Here is a 21,414-nt window from a genome sequence, read left to right on the forward strand (position 1 = left end):
TCAGATCTTTTATTTTTATTTTATTTTTTAAGATTTTATTTATTTTTTTAAAGATCTAATTTATTTATTGAAAGACAGAGTTACAGAGAGAGGTAGAGACAGAGAGAGAGGTCTTCCATTCACTGGTTCACTCCTTAGATGCCTGCAATGGCTGGAGCTATGCTGATCCAAAGCCAAGAGCCAGGAGCTTCTTCTGGGTCTCCCATGTAGATGCAGGGGCCCAAGGATTTGGGCCATCTCCTACTGCTATCCCAGGCCATCACAGAGACCTGGATTGGAAGAGGAGCAGCCAGGACTAGTACCACCGCCCATATAGGATGCCGGCACTTCAGGCCAGGGTATTAACTGGCTGCACCATTGCACTGGCCCCAAGATTTTATTTGAGAGATAGAGTTACAGACAGAGAGGGGGACACAGAGAATAGGGTCTTCCATCCACTGGATCAGTCCCCAGATGGCTACAATAGCCATAGCTGGGCTGATCTGAATCCAGGAGCCAGGAGCTTCCTCTGGGTCTCTCACATGATTGCAGGGGGCCCAAGCACTTGGGCCATCTTCTGCTGCTTTCCCAGGTCATAGCAGAGAGCTGAATTGGAAGAGAATCAGCCAGACCCGAACTGGTGCCCATATAGGATTCTGGCACTACAGGTGTAAGCTTAGATCTGGCCTCCAGATCTTTTATGTTGGAGTGATGTTGTGATATGTTTTGCTGCATTCTATAAGCTTGTTTATGTTTTGTTTCTTTTTTTTTTTTTTTAATTTTTGACAGGCAGAGTGGACAGTGAGAGAGGGAGACAGAGAGAAAGGTCTTCCTTTGCCATTGGTTCACCCTCCAAAGGCCGCGCTGATCCGAAGCCAGGAGCCAGGTGCTTATCTTGGTCTCCCATGGGGGTGCAGGGCCCAAACACTTGGGCCATCCTCCCCTACACTCCCGGGCCACAGCAGAGAGCTGGCCTGGAAGAGGGGCAACCGGGACAGAATCCAGCGCCCCAACCAGGACTAGAACCCGGTGTGCCGGCTCCGCTAGGCGGAGGATTAGCCTGTTGAGCCACGGTGCCGGCCATGCCTCAAGATATTTTTAACTTCATTTTTAAGTGTTTTTTGAACCAATAGTTGTTAAGAGCATATTGCTTTATTCCCACATATTTATAAATTTTATAAACTACCTGTAATGGTTTCTATTTTCATGTCACTGATTTGAAATTATATTTGACATAATATTAGTCTTATATTTTTAAGACTAGCTTTGTGGGCCGGTGCCATGGCTCAATAGGCTAATCCTCTGCCTGCGGCGCTGGCACACTGGTTCTAGTCCCGGTCAGGGCACCAGATTCTGTCCCAGTTGCCCCTCTTCCAGGCCAGCTCTCTGCTGTGGCCCAGGAGTGCAGTGGAGGATGGCTCAAGTCCTTGGGCCCTGCACCCCATGGGAGACTAGGGGAAGCACCTGGCTCCTGGCTTCGGATCAGCGCGGTGTGCCGGCTGCAGCTTGCTGGCCATGGCAGCCTTTGGAGGGTGAACCAACAGCAAAAGGAAGACCTTTCTCTCTGTCTCTCTCTCTCTCTCTCACTGTCCACTCTGCCTGTCCAACAAAAAAAAAAAAAAAGAAAGAAAGAAAGGAAAAGAGTAGCTTTGTGACCTAATGTGTGACCACATATATTCCATGTGCACATTAGATGAATTTTCATTTTACTGCTTTTGGATGGAGGTTTTGTATATTTCTGTTAGACCCATTTGTTCTCATGCATTGTTCAATTGAACTGTGTTTCTGTCTTTTCATTTTCATTCTGTCAGTATGATTTAGAGTGAATGAGTCTCTTGTATCCAACATATAGTCATATCTTAGTTTTGTTTTATTCATGCATCCACTCCATGGCTTTTGTTTTGAAAATTTAACTCATTTACTTTCCAAAAAATTATTAATAGTTAAAAATTTATTACTCAGGCCAGAATTGAGCCTGGTGGGTTACGGTGCCACCAGTGATGCCAGCATCAAATGTAGGTACTGGTTTGTATCCTGGCTGCTCTGCTTCCTAGCCAGCTCCCTTCTAATAGTCTGGGAAAAGCAGTGGAAGATGGTCCAAGTGTTTGGACTCCTGCCACCTGCATGGGAGACCTGGAAGAGGCTCCTAGCTCCTCATTTTGGTCTGGCCTAGCCCTGGGCCTTTGTGGCTATCTGGAGAGTGAACCAACAGATGGGAGACCTCTCTCTCTTGGTCTCTCCCTCTTTCTCTGTAGGTCTGACTTTAAAATAAATAAATATTTAAAAAAGAGAACTGTTCACTAAAAAAAGGATTTATTACTAAGATTTTACTAACATTTCTTGTTTTGTAAATTTATTCAACTTTTTCTTCTCATTTCTATGTCCTTTGTGACTTGATTACTTTGTATCAAATATTTTGAATATTTTAAAGAAGCTTTTTCAAAAAAGATTTATTAATTTATTTGAAAGGCAGAGTTACAGAGAGGCAGAGAGAGAGAGAGAGAGAGAGAGAGAGAGAAAGAGAGAGGGAGGTCTTCTACCCTCTGGCTCATTCCCCAAATGGCTGCAATGGCCAGAGCTGAGCTGATCTGAAGCCAGAAGCCAGAAGCCAGAAGCTTCTTCTGGATCTCCCACATGGGTGCAGGGGCCCAAACACTTGGGCCATCTTCTACTGCTTTCCCAGGCCATAACAGAGAGCTGGATCAGAAGTGGAGCTGCCAGGTCTTGAGCAGGTGCCCATGTGGGATGCTGTCACTGCAGGCAGCAGCTTTAACCACTACACCATAATGCCAGCCCCCAAAAAGCTTTTGGTTGTCTATGAGGATGTTTCAAAAACATTGGAATTAAAAGGTTAGGTTATTTTGGTGAAAATTATTTTAAAATATTCCCATGGTTTTTTGAAAATACATATTGCCTTGAATTTTAAGAGATCTCTCATAGATTTCTTCCTAGTAGTTGCACTTCTGCTTATATAAAACATCTCATAACATGCTGTTTTAATCTGATGCCAGCATTGTGATACAGCAGGTTAAACCACTGCCTGTGATGCTGGTGTCTCAGATCTGAGTGCCAGCTCAAGTCCCAGCTATAGGTTCCTGATAAGGTGACTGGCAAGGCAGCAATAGGTGGCCAGCTACTTGGGCCCCTGCCATCCACCTGGAATACCAGAATTGAGTTTCTTGCTCGTGACTTTGACCTTGCCCACACCCAACTATTTTAGGCATTTTGAGAGGGATCCAGCAGTTGGAAGGCCTCTCCCTGTGTGTGTCACTCTGCCTTCCAAATAGATAATTCCTTTAAAAAGTTGATACCCTTAATTTTGGTAATTCATATAAACTATCCCTTTACTTCTTCTCCTCCAACGATCTATGTTTTGATGTCACATTTTGTGTTTTTATATCATTCAGAAAGTATTGCTGCCATAGTTGTTTTTCATTGTTTTGTCTTTTAACATTTATACTAATGCAATTGATATTACCTTGATATTAGTGGTTTGAATTTGACACTGTATGCACATGTGCTGATGAACTTCCTACTTTCACATGATTTCCTTATTCAGTTACCATTCTCTTCCTTTTACTTGAAGAATTTTCTTTAGTATTTATATAAGGCAGGAATAGCGAGTGGTGATAAACACCTTGACCTGTTTTTCTGGGAAGGTTTGTCTATGTATCATTTTTGAAATACATAATCACTTAATACAGTATTTTGGTTTGCAATTTTCTTCTTTACTTTTTTTAGGACTTTGAATAAACCACACCATCACCTTCTGGCCTGCAGAGACAGTCTTCTGGAGGTCCCTTTGTGTACAGTGTGTTGCATTTTCAGTGCTGCTTTCCAAAGTCTCTTTAAACCAGGAGCCAATTTTCAAACCCGCTTCGTAATAGATGGCCAAATACTCAGTGAGCTGTAAAACATGCACCTCCTCCCTGCCCTTGCAAGTCATCCCTCTCCTTTCTTGTAACACACAGCAGGAATCTCTACCCTCTATGGGTGCCACAGTCCCATTGCCCTCTACACTCTTGCTTCTTGTCTCTGACTCATAGACAGTCACAGTCACAGTCAGGAGTTGTACTGTGCCTCTTGCTCATTGAAGCTGCTGAAATTCACTTCTTGCCTCAAACTGTCCTGTGCCCTCCATTGCCTTCCTTCTGCTGGCTGCATTCCAGGGATTAGGGGTGGAGGAACCACGTTAGAGGCCTAAGTTTCTGGGGGAATCCCTCCTTTTTCTTTTTCTTTTTCTTTTTCTTTCTTTTTTTTTTTTTTTTTTTTTTGACAGGCAGAGTGGACAGTGAGACAGAGACAGAGAGAAAGGTCTTCCTTTTTCCGTTGGTTCACTCCCCAGTGGCCACTATGCCCTGCATGCTGAGGCCGGCACACCATGCTGATCTGAAGCCAGGAGCCAGGTGCTTCTCCTGGTCTCCCATGTGAGTTCAGGGCCCAAGCGCTTGGGCCATCCTCCACTGTACTCCTGGGCCACAGCAGAGAGCTGGACTGGAAGAGGAGCAACCGAGACAGAATCCAGTGCCCTGACCAGGACTAGAACCCAGTGTGCCAGCGCCACAGGCAGAGGATTAGCCTATTAAGCTGCAGCACTGGCAAATGTCTCCTTTTTCAGGACACTCTTTTCCTAAGGAAGCAAAGTGTAAAATGAGTAGGAGGCTCAGTTGGAAAGAAGTGGTTGAAGTGGTGGTAAAAGGTGTGAGAGCACAGCAGCAGTTTTGGGAAGTTTGGGGAAGTTCCATAAGGCTACACCTCCTTGCCAAGGATGCTAACTGCTCTTTGGGAAGTTCAGATCCAGTGCATGGGATAGGGCTAGGGTTCTCTTGGGGACCCTAGAGTCTCAACACCTGTGCTATGCCAGCCACTCATGCCACCAAGTGAGGGGCTCAACATCTCAGCATCATGCTTGTAGGAGAAAAGCCTTTGTGTTAAGCAGCTCTCTCCACAATACTGCACAATCCTCTCCAGGGTGATTCTTCTCTGCCCCAACCTTCCCTGTGTCTTGGCCCGTCTTCTTAGTATTCCCCTTTTGTTCTCCACCCTCTTGTTTAAAAGTGACTTCACCTATGTCCTTCACATGGATATCATTAAGATTGTTATTGTGAGGGCCAGTGCTGTGGCATAGCAGGTAAAGTCACTGCCTGAAACATTGGCACCTCATGTGGGTGCTGGTTAGAGTCCTGGCTGCTCCACTTCCAATCCAGCTCCCTGAGAGCAGCAGAGGATGGCCCAAGTCTTTGGGCCCATGCACACACATGGCACACCCAGATGAAATCTTGGCTCCTAGCTTTGACCTGGCCTCGCGCTAGCCATTGTGGCCATTTGGGAATGAAGCAGAAAGGAGATCTCTCTTTCTCTCCTTCTCTCTAACTCTGCCTTTCAAATAAATAAATTTTTAAAAAAATTGTTATTGTGCAAGACTGAGTCATGTCATAATATGACTTTAATTGAGGCCCAAGTGTTGATCACAGAGTATGTAGTACACATAGAGTAGAAATCTTCAGACATCAAGTCAAACCACTGGTGACAGCAGTCTGAAGTCACTTGAAGACATCCATGGTGGTCCCTTCAGCTATCAGACAACTGGAACTGCCCTTCTATGGCTCCTTTTCGGGTGACTCAGCCTGCTTTCCTCCACATGTCTTCCAGATATATTTATGAAGTTTCAGGATCAACAGATGTATTATTGCTGAAAGGCTGAGGGCATTATGAAGTTCTGTTCTTTCTGTTGGGTGGTCCTGGGCCCTTTGTTCTTAGCGATGTGAAAAGAACCAAAGTATCCCCTTCCTCTGGAACTCTGGATGCCCTTAACTAGTCTTCCCATTCACCCAGTGGGAAGCTTCTGTCCGTATTGCACTCACCATGTTATCTATCAGCGATCACCCTAAAGTGCTTTATTGTGGGGCATTCTCTTTGGTTCTTCCCTCTCACTGTGGAAATGCAATAAGGCAGTGAATACCTTACTTACTACTCATATAAAGGGACAGACCTCAGCTATATATGAGGCAGGGGTCAGGTGTCAGATAGGCTGACTGATAGAATAAAATTAATGTAAATATCAAAACCTATTATTGGATTTGAGAATGTTTTAAAGATTTATTTATTTGAGAGGCAGAAAGAGAGAGCGACAGAGAGAGAGAGAGAGAGAGAGATTCCATCCACTGGTTCACTTCCAAAATGGCTGCAGTGACCAGGGCTGGGCCAGGCTGAAGACAGGAGCCAAGAGCGTCTTCATATACACGCAGGGGTACAAGTACTTGCCATCTTCCACTACTTTCTCAAGTGCATTAGCAGGGAGCTGGATCAGAAGTGGAGCAGCCAGGACTTGAACTGTCACCCATATGGGATGCTGGCACTTCAGGAGGAGGCTTTCTCCATTATGCCACAGTGCCGGCCCCTCGTTTTGGATTTTTAAATAAATTTATTCTATTTAAGTCTAATTCTACAGTTCTACTTTAAAAATATATATTATTTAGAAAGATAAAATATGTGATGGCTAGCTCAGGAATGGCTGTTTTACCTCAATTGTTTGGATGGGAAGACTTTGTTACTAACTGGAGCACATCTACTTTGTTTTCCATTATCTACAGGGGTGCTGGAGCAGGTGACATAACAAATGTCAATACCTTGCATGTTTACTTCAAAACTATTGTTTTTGGATGACAGTTCTCTGGGCATGTTTATTCCCTATCCCCACCCTTTTTTCTTTTACATATACATTCCAGGCAGATTATGTTTTGAAGACAATCCTACCAATTATTTTTTTCTAGTCTGGAAAATTATCATGCTTAATCATTTTTAATAGTTTTAAACACTTTGGAGGGGAGAGTGAACCAAAATGATGGCATTAAGTACTGCACAAAGACCATGCAATAAAGAGATTGGGTACTATTTTGAACACTTGGTACATACTAAGAGTTACTAAAGGAACAGAGGGGCTGGTGTTGTGGCACAGCATGCTAAGCTGCTGTGCCAGGGCAATTTTAAGCTGATGGCCAGGAGGGGTTGGGTGCAACCATACAAAGAAATTGGAAAGCCCTATCTATAACTGTTGACCCAGATAAAGGGATATTGGACATTAAACTACTCACTTACAATGAATTGTTCTGGCCCAGGTAGGGTGCTTTTAATAGGTAATAAAAATTTCACCAACTATGGAGTTAACTATTTGCACCCAATGGCTTGAGAGATTTTGACACATAAGTTAAAATATAATTATACTATTTAACAAATTATATAAATACACTAATACAAGTTTAATTTCTACCAGACATTTATGGAAAATATATGTTTTTTGAAGTAAATTTTTGAAGCCCTTATTTATATCAGTTGCTATCTTTTAAAAAATGCAGTTGGGGCCAGGGCTGTGGTGCTAGCATCGTATATAGGTGCTGGTTCAAGTCCTGGCTGCTCCACTTCCAATGCAGCTCTCTGCCATGCCCTGGGAAAGCAGTGGAAGATGGCTCAAGTCCTTGGGCCCTTGCACCCTCCTCAGAAATCCAGAAGGAGCTCCTGGCTCCTGGCTTTGGATCAGTGTAGCTTCTGGCCATTGCAGCCATCTGAGGAGTGAACCAGCAGATGGAAGACCTCTCTCTCTCTCTCTCTCTTGTTCTCTCTCTCTCTCTCTCTCTCTCTGTTTCTGCCTCCTTGCTTAACTCCTTACAAGGATACAGCAAATCTTTTACTTTTTATTTCATATATAAAATTAAGAATACCACACTATCAAAATTGAGTTGTTAATAGTGAAGTTAATCATGAATTTATTTTTAAGTTTCTCGATCTGTCTATATTTCTTTTGTAAAATAGTTCATTTATTATCATCTCTTTGAAGGGCAGAGTGGCAGAAAGATTTTCCAGTTACTGTTTCAGTCCCCAAATGCCTGCAGCTACTGTGGCTGGGTGAGGACCTAGCTAGGAGCTTGGAAGTCTTTCTGGGTCTTTGACATGATTGGCAAGGGCTCAGATGCTTCAGCCAACATCTGCTATCTCTAACGTACATCAGCAGAAAGCTGGATGAGAAGCAGAGCAGCTGGGACAGGAGCCACCACACTTATGTGGGATGCAGGTGCCCCAAGGGGTGGCTTAGCCCACTGTGCCACTCTGTTTGGGCCCAATTTAAATTCCCTTCTAGTGATAAATTATGAGTGGATTGCAGTGGTATTTGAACATAGATGAGTCATCAAGGCAGGAAGCAGTCTTTTATTATTATTACTGTTATGTCAGCATAAGGGCCAGTTGGATTTTTTTAAACATTTATTTTATTTATTTGAAAGGCAGAGTTACATAGAGGCAGAGGCAGAGAGAGAGAGGTCTTCTTTCCACTGGTTCACTCCCCAGATAGCTGCATTGGGCAGAGTTGGGCCAATTCGAAGCCAGGAGCCAGAAACATTCTTCCGGGTCTCCCGTGCAGTGGGCAGGGGCCCAAGGACTTGGGCTATCTTCTACTACTTTTCCAGACCATAGCAGAGAGATGGATTGGCAGTGGAGTAGCCGGGACTTGAACTGGTGCCCATAAGGGTTGCTGGCACTGCAGACAGTGGCTTTACCTGCTATGTCACAGTGCCGGCCCCCTCCAATTGGATTTTTATCCAAAGCCTGTGCCCCAAAGAGGGACATTTTCTCATATATCATTTTAGTTTCTTTTTCTCCCATATTTAGCTACACAAATACATTTCATTGGATATTCTAATTTCACATACAATACTGTGCATACATACATGGTTGCTAATATTGTTTTTTCTACACATATACTGAGCTATATGTTGTATGGCAAGTGTTATCATCATCACTTTGTGCCAGCAAGCAGAATCCTAGTTACATTGCAATCAGATGTTGATCATTCCTAGGATAGGATTTTTTCTATTTCACCTCAGGAAATCCTCTACCACATTCCTCCCTTTAATGCTCAGGCCCACTCAGGGTCAGAGAGCACCATCCTGGTGTAAGGACTTATATTTCAGAGCATCATGAAATGTGTAGTTATTTTTTATTACTGATTCAATCTCCTTCTTTTTCATTGGTCTGTCTAGGTTTTCTTTGTCTTTATGAGTCAGTTTTGGTAGGTTTTATGTGTCCTGAAATCTATACATTGCTTCTTGATTTTCCAATTTGTTGGCATATAGCTGTTTGTAGTAATTCCTGATTATTCCTTTATTTCTGTGTTATCTGTTGTAACATCTCCTTTTTCATCTCTTATTAATTTACATCTTCATTTCTTTGATTAGTTGGACTAATGGTACATCATTTTTTTTTTCTTTTTCAAAATTGGTTCTTCATTTCACTGATATTTTGTATTTTTTAAATTTTATCTATTTGCTTTCTAATTTTAATTAATTCTTTCATCCAACTAATTTTGGATTTGGTTTGTTGTTATTTTTTCTAGGTCCTTAAGATGCATTGTTAGATCATTTATTTGATGGCTTTCTAATCTCTTGATGTGGGCACTAATTTCTATAAATTTCTCTCTTAACACTGCTTTTGCTGTATCCCATAAGATTTGACATGTGTGTCATCATCTTCATTTACTTCTAGGATTTTTTTTTTAATTTCCCTTTGATTTCTTCTATGACCCCATGTTCATTCAGGAGCATGTTCTTCAGTCTCCATGTTGCTGTATATTTTCTAGTTTCTTAGGTTGTTAATTTCCAGCTTCATTCCGTTGTGGTTAGAAATGATAGTGCTATGATTTCAATTATTTTTGAATTTGTTGAGACTTACTTTATGTCCTATCATATAGTTTATTTTAGACAAAGTTCCATGCACTGCTGAAAAGAATGTGTATTTTGCAGCTGTGGTGTGGAATGTTCTGTAGATATTAATTAGGTCCTTTTAGTCCATAGTTTAGATTATCTCTGTTTCTTTGTTTATTATTTTTCTAGTTGATCTGTCCAGTGATGAAAGTGGGGTGTTGAAGTCCTCCAATATCATAGCATTGAACTCTGTCTCTCTTTTTATCTATTAGCATTAGTTTTAAATAGCAAGGTGCCCTGGCATTTTGTAAATATACATTTACTATAGTCACATGTTCCCTTAGTCATTATAAATTGTCCTTCTTTGTCTCTGTTGAGAGTTTTTGTGTTCATGTGTATTTTTTCTGACATTTAGATGGCTATACATGCTCATTTTTGTTTTCCAGTAACATGAAATATTTTTTCCATCCTTTCTCTTTCAGTATGTGTGTATCTTTGTTGATAAGGTTTTTTTCTTTTTTCTTTTCTTTTTCTTTCTTTTTTTTTTTTTTTGTAGGCCGCAAATAGATGGGTCTTGTTCTTTTATTCCTTAAAGTCATTCTGTATCTTTTAATTGGAGAATTTAAGGCACCTACATGCAAAGTTATTAATGTAAATAAAATAAATTAGTGATGAAATTCATAGAATTATGTAGACTTCCTTCTTTTTTTTAAAGATTTTTATTTTATTTATTTGACAGGCAGAGTTACAGAGAGAGACAGAGACACAGAGAGAGGTCTTCCATCCGCTGGCTCACTCCCTAAATGGCCGCAACGGCCAGAGCTGTGCTGATCCGAAGCCAGGAGCCAGGAGCCAGGAGCTTCCTTCAGGTCTCCCTCATGGGTGCAGGGGCCCAAGGACCTGGGCCATCTTCCATTGCTATCCCAGGCCATAGTAGAGAGCTGGATCCGAAGAGGGGCAACTGGTACTAGAACCAGCGCCCATATGGGATGTCGGCGCCTCAGGCCAGGGCGTTAGCCCGCTGAGCCACAGTGGCAGCCCCAGAATTATGTAGACTTCTAACAGATACCTTTAAAATTCAAAGTAGCCAAACCTGAATTAAAATAAATCTAGTTAAATCAAGATTATTGATAGTTTCACTTTTAATCTTCCATTTAAAAAGTTTTTTAATTCAACTAAGCTTTTAAATAGAATTTAAATTTTTTTAAAAAGTTAAATGACACCATTTTTGAAATGATCGTGCACACTTTAGACCTTCTGCTTTAAAATAATTGTTTTAAAGGAGGGATTTTTATCAGATTTTCTGGAAAATTTAGTCTAATAAATGGTACTTTAATTTTCCAGTTGTTAGAGATGATTCTCTGTTGGCCCTTTGAAGTCTGCTGTGTGAATATTTTTCCTCCTTAATTTCTATTGTGATGGTTTTCAAATATACACAAAAGTAGAACACTATTGTAATGAATGCCCAGGTGCCTAACTTCAACCATTATCAAGACCCTGCTGAGTCTGTTTTATCCATTCTTCACCCAGGGATGCCTTGGTTCTCCTGAAGTATTTTAAAGTAAATTGCAGGTATAAATGTGTAAATGCACATGTTTATCCAATGATACTCTCTTCTTGGTTTAAAAAATACCATTTTTTGGTAATGTAAGTAACTGTAAAATCATGAGGTTGAGAGTCCCATAAAACAATCTTAGATTATGTTGAATAAATTTAACATGAAATTTTGACCTAATTTTTGTTAATACCTTCTCAAGAATCAAAGATATTCTGTGATCAGATTTAATGTTACCATTTGTTTTCACCTCAATTTAGTAAGCAAACTGAATTCTTTTTATTTTAAGATCTATTTTATTTATTTGAAAGACAGAGTTACAGAGAGAGGTAGAGACAGAGAGAGAGAGGTCTTCCATCCGCTGGTTCACTCCCGAGATGACCACAATAGCTGGAGCTGTGCTGATCTGAAACCAGGAACCAGGAGCTTCTTCCAGATCTCCCACATTGGTGCAGAGGCCCAAAAACTTGGGCCATCTTCTACTATCCCAGGCCATAACAGAGAGCTAGATCGGAAGAGGAGCAGCGAGGACTAGAACCAGCACCCATATGGGATGCCGGAGCATCAGGCCAGGGCTTTAACCCCCTGTGCCACAGCACCAGCCCTGCAAACTAAGTTCTAGGCTTGTCCCTTTTTAAAAGAAACTTCGGGGCCTGCGCTGTGGCACAGTAGACTAAGCCTCCATATGGGTGCTGGTTTGTGACCAGGCTGCTCCTCTTATGATCCAGCTCACTGCTTATGGCCTGCAAAAGCAGTGAATGATGACCCAAGTGCTTGGGCCACTGCACCATGTAGGTAGGAGACCTGGAGGAAGCTCCTGGCTCCAGGCTTCAAATTGGCCCAGCTCCAGCCAATATGGCTATGTGGGCAGTGAACCTTTTTTTTAAGATTTTTTAAAATCTTTTTTAAATCCTTTTTTTTTTTAAAGATTTTTATTTTATTTATTTGATAGGCAGAGTTACAGAGAGAGAGATGGAGACAGAGAGAGAGGTCTTCCATCCGCTGGCTCACTCCCCAGATGGCTGCAATGGCCAGAGCTGCGGCGATCCGATCTGCACAGAGGATGGAAGACCGCTCTCTCTCTCCCTCCTCTGTCTGTAACTGTGCCTCTCAAATAAATGAATAAAAAAACTTACAAAAAAAAAACTCACAGGAAATTTTTTTTTGTTTTGTTTCTCACTAGATAATCTGTTTAGACAGCCAGACCTCAGTAACATTAACAAATTTGTTAATTTTAGCAACTAGTTATAATAATCATGGCTGGTATCAGGTCTTTTTAATGGTTTATTTTTCGAGTCAGTGAATTAGTTCTTTATTTCCCATTATGTGAAGTGGAGCTAAAATTAAAATGGGTGGGATACTGATGCCAAACAGTATATGACTGTGGCATGGAATTGCACAGGAGAAGGTAGAATGGATTTGAGATAGAACAATATGTTTTAGATTTTTTTTCTTACATTGTATATCCTGTTTTTGACTCCACACTTTCCTTGGTTTTCAGTCCATGGCAAGCCCACTTAGTTTATTATAATGGTAGCAAAATTTGGAGCTAAAACATCAAATACTGACATCCATATCAAAGGATAAAATAGCTTTTAATTATAGGTTTCTCCTAAGAAAGGTAGGAAATATGAAAACACTGTATCTCTTGAAAAAAAGTTTCATGAAACTTGTCTAAATTAGGCTAAATAAAGTATTTAACAATTCTGGTTTAAAATAGAATAATTCTTACTAATACTTTAATCAAGGCAGATATTGCGTTGTATAAACCAGACCTCTTTATGAACCTGTGATTCTTCCTGCTCTGGAACTATGAACTTTGTTCATATAATATTGACAGTGTCTTTTCTGTCTTTGGTAACTTATTTCATAGTTATATTATAAAAGTCAACAGAGAGCTTGATTGGCCATTTTTTGTTATTGTTGTTGTTTATGTACTTACTTATTTTTGCTTTCCTTTAGGTGCTTAAAGAACAGTACCTTGGCTACAGGAAAATGTTCTTGGGAGATGCAGTAGATGTGTTTGAAGCCAAGCGAGCAGAAGCCAAGAAGTGGCAGAATGCACCCAGAGTTACTACTGGACCCACCCCTTTCGGCACCATGCCAAATGCAGCAGCTGTTATCATGGCTGCAACACTTACACAGCAGCAACAGCCTGCTACAGGTGTGAATGCATTCAAGTTATAGCTTCTTACCATTCAAATGCAGAACATTTATGTGCATTTTCATAAGTCTTCCTTTTGTGTGAGCACTGAAAAAATTTCTATGAATAGAGATTCCAATACAGTCTAGAAATTGTGATGGACACAATTAGAAACATACCTAAAAAAAAAAAACACACAGGGTAGTTTAGCAATAATTATATATCAATTAGATATTGAATATTGTGAACTAAATGTTATTTGCTGTATTGCTATAAATGCCCTTTAGAATATGGTGTTTCACTACTGAATTACACTTAAGAATATCAGATTCTAAAATCATGATTGTATCATTTATTGTTTTAAAGTCAGAGATCATCAGTCCAAACATTGCATTTTTCATGTATGATACTGATAGATGGTGCATTCTCATTTCCTTCAAATATAAAAATTGCAAAGTACCCTCTTTCAGGATGTAGTAGGTTTTTATTGACTGAAGGTATGTTGAAGATCAGTAGGTTTGTTTGTGTGTTGACCGAAAACAGAATATACAGGCTCTCTTAATAATTTGAAGACGCATGCTAAAGTTGTTTGTACCTTCTCAAAACAGACCGGTAGCAAGAGCAGAAACAAGATATTTTGAGATGTGGGAGCTGAAAATATTTAGTGAAATACTAGAAAGCAGAACCTTTTAGTCACCTGTGTAATTCCACTTCTAATCAGAGGAACATTTTTGAGGTCTAGTTCTACAGTATTTCCTGAGGTATTTCCAAGCTTATGCCTTGTCATCTTACTCATCCAGTACCTATTATCAGGCTTGAGACTTATCATAGAAAAGGATAGCCTTAATGGATATAGATTTTTGTTTCATCATTCCTAAATTTTTGAGTGATGCTTATTGGTTATGCTATAGTATATGTTTTTTCTGAGAGTTCCATAGAGTCCAGTAGGAAATTATAGTACGCAAAAAGGGAGAAAGTATGTATTTAGATTGCATTTAGGCTGCTTTTATTAGGGAAGCAATCTGGATTTCCCTATTGGCAGTTTAGAAAATTATTCTTCACATTTGGAGATGACAGAATCGACTTGCTGTCCATAAAGAGTTGATGGATTGGCGGGCGCTGCAGCTCACTAGGCTAATCCTCCCCCTGCAGCGCCAGTACTCTGGGTTCTAGTCCCGGTTGGGGCACTGCTGGTTCTGTCCCGGTTGCTCCTCTTCCAGTCCAGCTCTCTGCTGTGGCCCGGGAAGGCAGTGGAGGATGGCCCAGGTCCTTGGGCCCTGCACCCGCATGGGAGACCAGGAGGAAGCACCTGGCTCCTGGCTTGGGATTGGTGCAGCGCAACGGCCATGGTGGCCATTTGGGGGTGAACTAATGGAAGGAGGACCTTTCTCTCTGTCTCTCTCTCACCATCTAACTCTGCCTGTCAAAAAAAAAAAAAAAAAGAATTGATGGATTTATGCCAAACCAGCCATAATCCATGGCTGGACCCTAGTGACTGGTGGTTCACATAAGCACTGTCTAGAAGCTTTGAGTTGGCTGTAGTATAGGGTTGCAATCTCAAGTTATAGAGGGGAAAAGTCATGAGTTTGATTCCTCTGAAGAATCAATCCTGTGATACAACCATTTGTTCTCATGATTATTTAACCAGCTAATCAAACCAATCATAGTACCAGTTTTCATTTTAGAGCCAGTATTAATCCTAAAGAAGTAGCTAAGATAAGTGTGGGTGTGGTTAAGTATTCTTTAAGTATAGTTGATTTCCACTGTAGTAAATAAAACTTGAAAAAAGTCAGTTACCTAAAATGTTCACTGTAAATGAGTATGGTAAATAAGTAAACTTGAAGCAAAGCGACCTGTTTTTTTGTTTGTTTGTTTTACTTTCTTATGTAGGCAGTCTTGAGAAGTTGTGGACTTTCATGTATTTTGGGATCATGGACATGTGATAATATATGTTCATTCTATAAATAAGAGTTCCTACTATGTGCTATGCTTGAGAGGATAGGAAGGTAAACAACCTAGATTTGGTCTTTGACCTCTATGATTGTCGAGAACATTAACTTAACTCAGAGTCATCAAGCCAAGGAGCCCTTTTGCTCATGTGCTTTGTCTGACTTCTGCCAAGCCTTTTTTGCCAGGGGAAATTTTGATTGCTTTTAGTGTTCTTTGCAGTTTTTGAAGTCCACATGAGGGTTTTCTAACCAAGCGGCAGGTTGTGATTTATCAGTCTAAGAATCTTACAGTGTTTTCATTTGGAATCTATACACACATAAAAGCAAAAAAACTGAAATCTGTACAAGTCCACAGTGAAGTGTAAAAGTAATGTACAATATTTTTAGAACTGAGACATTAACCAATAGTGATAACAATTTTGCATTGTCTTCCCTTTTCCACTTTGTTCTTAAAAGGTCTCTTATGCTCTGTAGACCATTTCTTTCTGCCTCCCCAGTCAGAATCTTTAGCATTTTAGTCTTTAATTATCATCATGAATGTGAGATTTATGAGTTCTGTTATATACATATGTAATGATTTCACAAATTACTGCTGGGCAAACAGGCTAACAGTGTCCCTGTGTATTGCATTGTTTTGTATTCAGTGAGTTATCCCTTATGCTCTGTAACATGAAATCTTTTTAAAGTGCTAATTATAAGTTTTATACCATCTATAAGAAGCTAGATATTGTACATTACTTATACACTTCACTGTGGACTTGTACAGATTTCAGTTTTTTGCTTTTATGGGTGTATAGATTCTTGACTGTGTTTATGTAAATATGGGCACAGATCAGCTAGTTTCTTAGACTGCTACCTTCTGAAGGTGGTTTCTATATAGTCTTTCTTGGAGGTGGAGGAATGGACCTAAATACTGGAGAGAATTGTTGAAAAACCTTGTGTATGAAATGAATGTCATGCAGGTATCATTTCTATTCTGGCAGAGCTTGAGTACACATTTCCACCAGAGCTTCCCATGCTTCCTTAAGATTTAGGATAAGTTTTTAGATTTTTTCTTTTTCTTTCTTGCTCTTTACTTTTCTTTCCTTCTTTCTTTCTTTTTTTTTTTTTTTTTTGGATCATTGTTTTGGGATGGAGTTTTGCTACTGTGTTTCGACACTTAGGTTAAAGTTGTTGATGTTTACATAGTAAGACTTTTCTCATGTGACTTGGCTGCTGTTTTAAAGGAGAGCCTAACCGGATTCTGTCCCGGTTGCCCCTCTTCCAGGCCAGCTCTCTGCTGTGGCCAAGGAGTGCAGTGGAAGATGGCCCAAGTCCTTGGGCCCTGCACCCCATGGGAGACCAGGAGAAGCACCTGGCTCCTGCCATCGGATCAGCGCGGTGCACCGGCTGCAGCACGCCAACCGCGGCGGCCATTGGAGGGTGAACCAACGGCAAAAGGAAGACCTTTCTCTCTGTCTCTCTCTCTCACTGTCCACTCTGCCTGTCCAAAAAAAAAAAAAAAAAAGGAGAGCCTAGACATTTGTTAGGAATTCCTCTTTTGTAGCTTTAGTGTAGGTTTGGACATTTAAGATGTAGGCAATAGGAAATTTAAGATGTAGGAAATAGGAAACCTTAAGTATTTTTTCTCAGTTTCTTGTGGTTCTGTGATTTTGTGTATTTAATAACCAAAGGAACATTCCCCCATTAAATCAGAATAAGTAAAATTTTTCAGTCTGGGCAAAAGGCATTTTTTGGTTTTCTTTTTTTTTAAATCATCACCTTAAAATATGATTTAGGAGTTAACCATACTAATTACATTAGTCATTTTGAGTGATCATGGAAAATTATAAAAATTTTAGCACTTCAGTCCTTTTCCTGTGAACACAGTTTTACTTTTCAAAAAGTAGAATTTATTTTGGTAAATATAAATTACAGAGCTAAACTTGATTTTTGTTTTGTGTGAACATATCACATGGTAACTTTTGTAAAATGTTACTCTACATGAAGATTTCACTGGCAATCATTGGTATCTGTTACTACTGACTTGTTTTTATTTATGGAACTAAGTCTCTCATTGAATTCATGAAGATTTCATAGCAGACTTCTTGAATTGTTTAGGTAACTTTGCCTGAAGGGTTTAGATTCTGCTTTCTTTTTTTTTTTTTAACTTTTTTTTTTTTTTTTTTTTTTTTTTTTTTTTTTTTGGACAGGCAGAGTGGATAGTGAGAGAGAGAGAGACAGAGAGAAAGGTCTTCCTTTGCCGTTGATTCACCCTCCAATGGCCGCCGCGGTAGCACGCTGCGGCCGGTGCACCGCGCTGATCCGATGGCAGGAGCCAGTTGCTTCTCCTGGTCTCCCATGGGGTTCAGGGCCCAAGGACTTGGGCCATCCTCCACTGAACTCCCTGGCCACAGCAGAGAGCTGGCCTGGAAGAGGGGCAACAGGGACAGGATCGGTGCCCCAACCAGGACTAGAACCCGGTGTGCCGGCGCCGCAAGGCAGAGGATTAGCCTAGTGAGCCGTGGCGCCGGCCATAGATTCTGCTTTCTAACCATGAAACTAATAGATATGGTGGCCAGAGTGTAATATATGGTAATACTTTGGCATTAGAGATATTTATCATGAGTATTTACTATTTTAAAATGTTATACATTTGCCTACTAGTTTTATAAATGATATTGCCTTCAGAATTTGTGTGAATGTACAAAACTCAAATTATGTATCTGTTGTGCAATGGAAAGTCTTATGATTACTAGATAATGAGTTCTTGGTTACCTATATCCTGAAGATTGATGATTAGAGAAATTATGTTCTGTTGTTCTTTTAAAACAGACCCACACACAACAAAAACATGCTATTTGAGTAAACTCTTATGACTTAGAAGGCTGAGGGCTGTGGTGTGGATTATTCTTTTGGGTCTTCCACCAGCAGTGCCTCCTATTAAAATGTAACACTTAAGTCTCTCAATGTTAAAGAAACTGGATGTGTGTTTTTAAAATCTTTTTGTTAGAAGTAAGAAAGTAATATGCTTAGTTTCTTTTTCCTATGGTAACATTTTACAAAAGAGCTGCTAGGCAGATATTTTATTCTCAAATTGACCTCAAACTGGATATAAAAATATAAATCCTTTTTTAATTTCCTTATTTTTATTTTGATAATAGTATACGAACTCTGGCTGCTATTAGTTATTGCCCTTTACTTTCTGGGTAGAAGCTATTTGAAAAGTCCAGTTTCTGTCCCAGTGTAGTAGAATGTAGTTCCTCAGTTTTTTCTAATGTTTTATTATAATTTTACACTACCATTTGAATATATAAACCTCATTCTTCATTGGACAACTTGAAGGCTTTGATTTCTTTGCAAATTTAAATTTTAATATGCATATTATGTTTTCCCTCAATTTTGAGATGCACTGATCACTGTGCTTGAAAAAGACAAGACTGAAGATTGTACTATGAAATTTATTAATTTTCATAAATTATTTATCAAATGAGAGATTTTTAGATTTTTGTATTCTACTTAGTTTAAAAAAAAATAGGTGTTAGAAAGAGAGGCTAGTAAGTTTGATGCTATTCTTGCCAAACAAACTCAGCCAAAATCTTTAAAGTATCAATGGGAAAAGGATGGCTAATCATTTTGCATCTAAATACATTTTCCAAAATGTTGGGAAGAAAATTCTGAATTGAAATATTGAATGTATTGAATCTGTCAAGGTATACAGCGATGCCTTTGTAAATGTTCATTATCTATCTTATTTAATCAGGTGATAAGTGGTGTAATGTAGCAGAGCTTAAGAAGAGAACTCAATTATCACTTTTTGTGAACAAGTTGGAATTGTCATGTTACTGTGTAATTGGTTTGCTTTAAAATGAACAATAAATTTAACAAAATAAAACATTGTCTTGTTTTTATCTATTTATTGCATTTATCATTTATATTTTATAAAAAATTGCTGCCTAGTTTTTTGGGTATTAACTCTTATGAAGTAACATGATAGTTTTCCCATGTTAGTCTCAGTCTCTTTTGATCAATTGAGACTTGACTCTAACAACTAAGAAGGTTTTGGTTTTTTTTTTTTTTTTTTTTGTAAACCCCTTTACTGATTGCACCAAATAGTTTTACTCAGGAAACAAGTGGGGAGATTTTACTCAGGAAACAAGTGGGGAGATCTAAAATAAGTCTAGAAGTAAATCTAAAACAAATAGAATTTATGATACATTAAAGATTTCAAATTATTTAGTAGGTTTAACTAATATCTTTCACTGTGGTAAGTCTCTTTTAACGTCTAGTTCTGAAAAAGTTAATTAACTTTTTTTTTTTACTGGTTAGGTAAATCATTTGGGACAGATTAGTCTGGAGAGATATCCTGAAAACAGTTTTAATAAATGGAGTTTGTTAAAAGTAATCACTGTTCATTTAAAATAATTTCATAAAGAAACTTTAATCTTGAAAGAGTAAGGCAAATTTGTTTCCCCCCCCCCATTTGTTTTTATACCAGGGCCACAACCATCTCTGGCAGTTAGTTTTGGAATGCCATTCGACTCAGGTATTGACACTGGCTTGCAATCAAGTGGCTTAGGTTCTTCAAGCCTTGGAAGTACACTTTAACTTTTCTAATATTTCATTGAACTATTAGTACACTTGAATTGATACTAGGCTTTAAAAATATTTCTAAGAGGATCTGCCGCTATTTTGGAAAGTTAAGTTCCCATCTTGCAAAAATGATTCTCTAAACATAGTCATTGCTTTCTCATATTAGATTTCAAACTTGAAAGGATCATTCCTTCTATGAATAGTAAATATAAAAAGTATTAAAAAATAAGTGGTAGGGATATTCTTCTTTTCAAAGCAATATACTGAAATATGAACTTGAGAATTAGTTTTAACAAGTGTAATTAAAAGTATAAAAAGTGTTAGTCTTAATATTAGTTTGGAATCCAAACTGTTCCATGGATAATCATATTTTTTTCTCTGAAAATAAGCATGTTAAATGGGGAAATGATTTTATTATAAATTAAACACCTTCTGTCCATGTCTAAGTATTTTTGGCCTATTTGCCTATATCTATACTTGTCTCTATAAGTAATTAAGCTTATTTTAATAGCTTCAAAGTTAACTATAATTGGTAAGGTAAGTCCTCTGCAGAAAACACCCTGCTAAATACAAATACATTCACAATCCTTTGGTATGGATAATTGAGAGTTGGTTATGTTTTGCCAAGCACCTTATAGCAGGATGAGTAAGACTTTCTTATTTATTTCTACTAAAAGAAGAAGGAAGCATATAAAGTATTTTGGTTATTTATTATAGAGTTTGCTCTTCACTAAGAGTTACAAGAATCATGGCAGACAGTATAACTCTCGCAATCTGTAATCCAGTTTGCCATGTATTCCTCAGTAACAGGCTATGACCAACAAACTCAGTAATTTTATATAAGCTGTTGTAAAGCAACATTCTAAAATGAATTTCACCTTTATTTCAAGAGCATCTTGGATACCAGTCATCAAGCACTGAGAATTATATTTATGAACTCTATGTGATGAAAAATACTTAGGGTTTTTTTCCAATTGTGAAAATCTGTTAAGAGGAAAGACATAACACCTCAAACCCAATATTTCATTGTTGCATTGGCTGGTAGTGTAGTGGGAATCTACTGTTATTGAATAGTTTAAAAGAAATTGACTATTATGTGGTTATGCAGTTTTTCAATGGTAAAGATTTTTGATTAGCCAAAAATGGTTTAGTAAAGAGTGGAATAAAATTACCTTTTGTATGTTTCTATTGTACCTTGCTGTACATGTCATGTTTATTAATTAACCTAGTGAATCTTTGTTTTGTAAAATGAAATACTCCTCAAGTAGATCTGTTTATAATTTTTTCAAAAATCATTCTTGAATGTTCAATAAAATTTCACATTTAGAAGAAGCACTGCTATTATCATCTTATTTTTATATGGCCTTCTTTAAAAATTACTGAGGGGTCAGGCCGGCGCCGTGGCTCAACAGGCTAATCCTCCGCCTTGCGGCGCCGGCACACCGGGTTCTAGTCCCGGTCGGGGCACCGATCCTGTCCCGGTTGCCCCTCTTCCAGGCCAGCTCTCTGCTGTGGCCAGGGAGT

At 39.1% G+C, this 21,414-nt stretch overlaps 1 protein-coding gene across 2 annotated transcripts in view; it reads left to right on the forward strand.

Moving 5' to 3' along the window:
* LOC133755275 (nucleoporin p58/p45-like) overlaps positions 1-21,414 on the forward strand; it is a 37,172-nt gene that overhangs the window by 13,774 nt on the left and 1,984 nt on the right. Inside the window, exon 6 of one of the 2 annotated variants that reach the window (XR_009865366.1) lies at positions 13,189-13,531. Coding sequence is in view for 1 of the 2 variants with exons in the window: in XM_062185449.1 (XP_062041433.1) it covers positions 13,222-13,390 (169 nt within the window). In the remaining variant the exon portion in view is untranslated. Of the gene's footprint in view, positions 1-13,188; positions 13,532-21,414 lie in introns of those variants that run through there. The other variant, XM_062185449.1, reaches the window with a different exon arrangement.

The sequence above is a fragment of the Lepus europaeus genome, unplaced genomic scaffold (genome assembly GCF_033115175.1).
Source record: "Lepus europaeus isolate LE1 unplaced genomic scaffold, mLepTim1.pri SCAFFOLD_3_1, whole genome shotgun sequence".
Classification (NCBI taxonomy): Eukaryota; Metazoa; Chordata; class Mammalia; order Lagomorpha; family Leporidae; genus Lepus; species Lepus europaeus.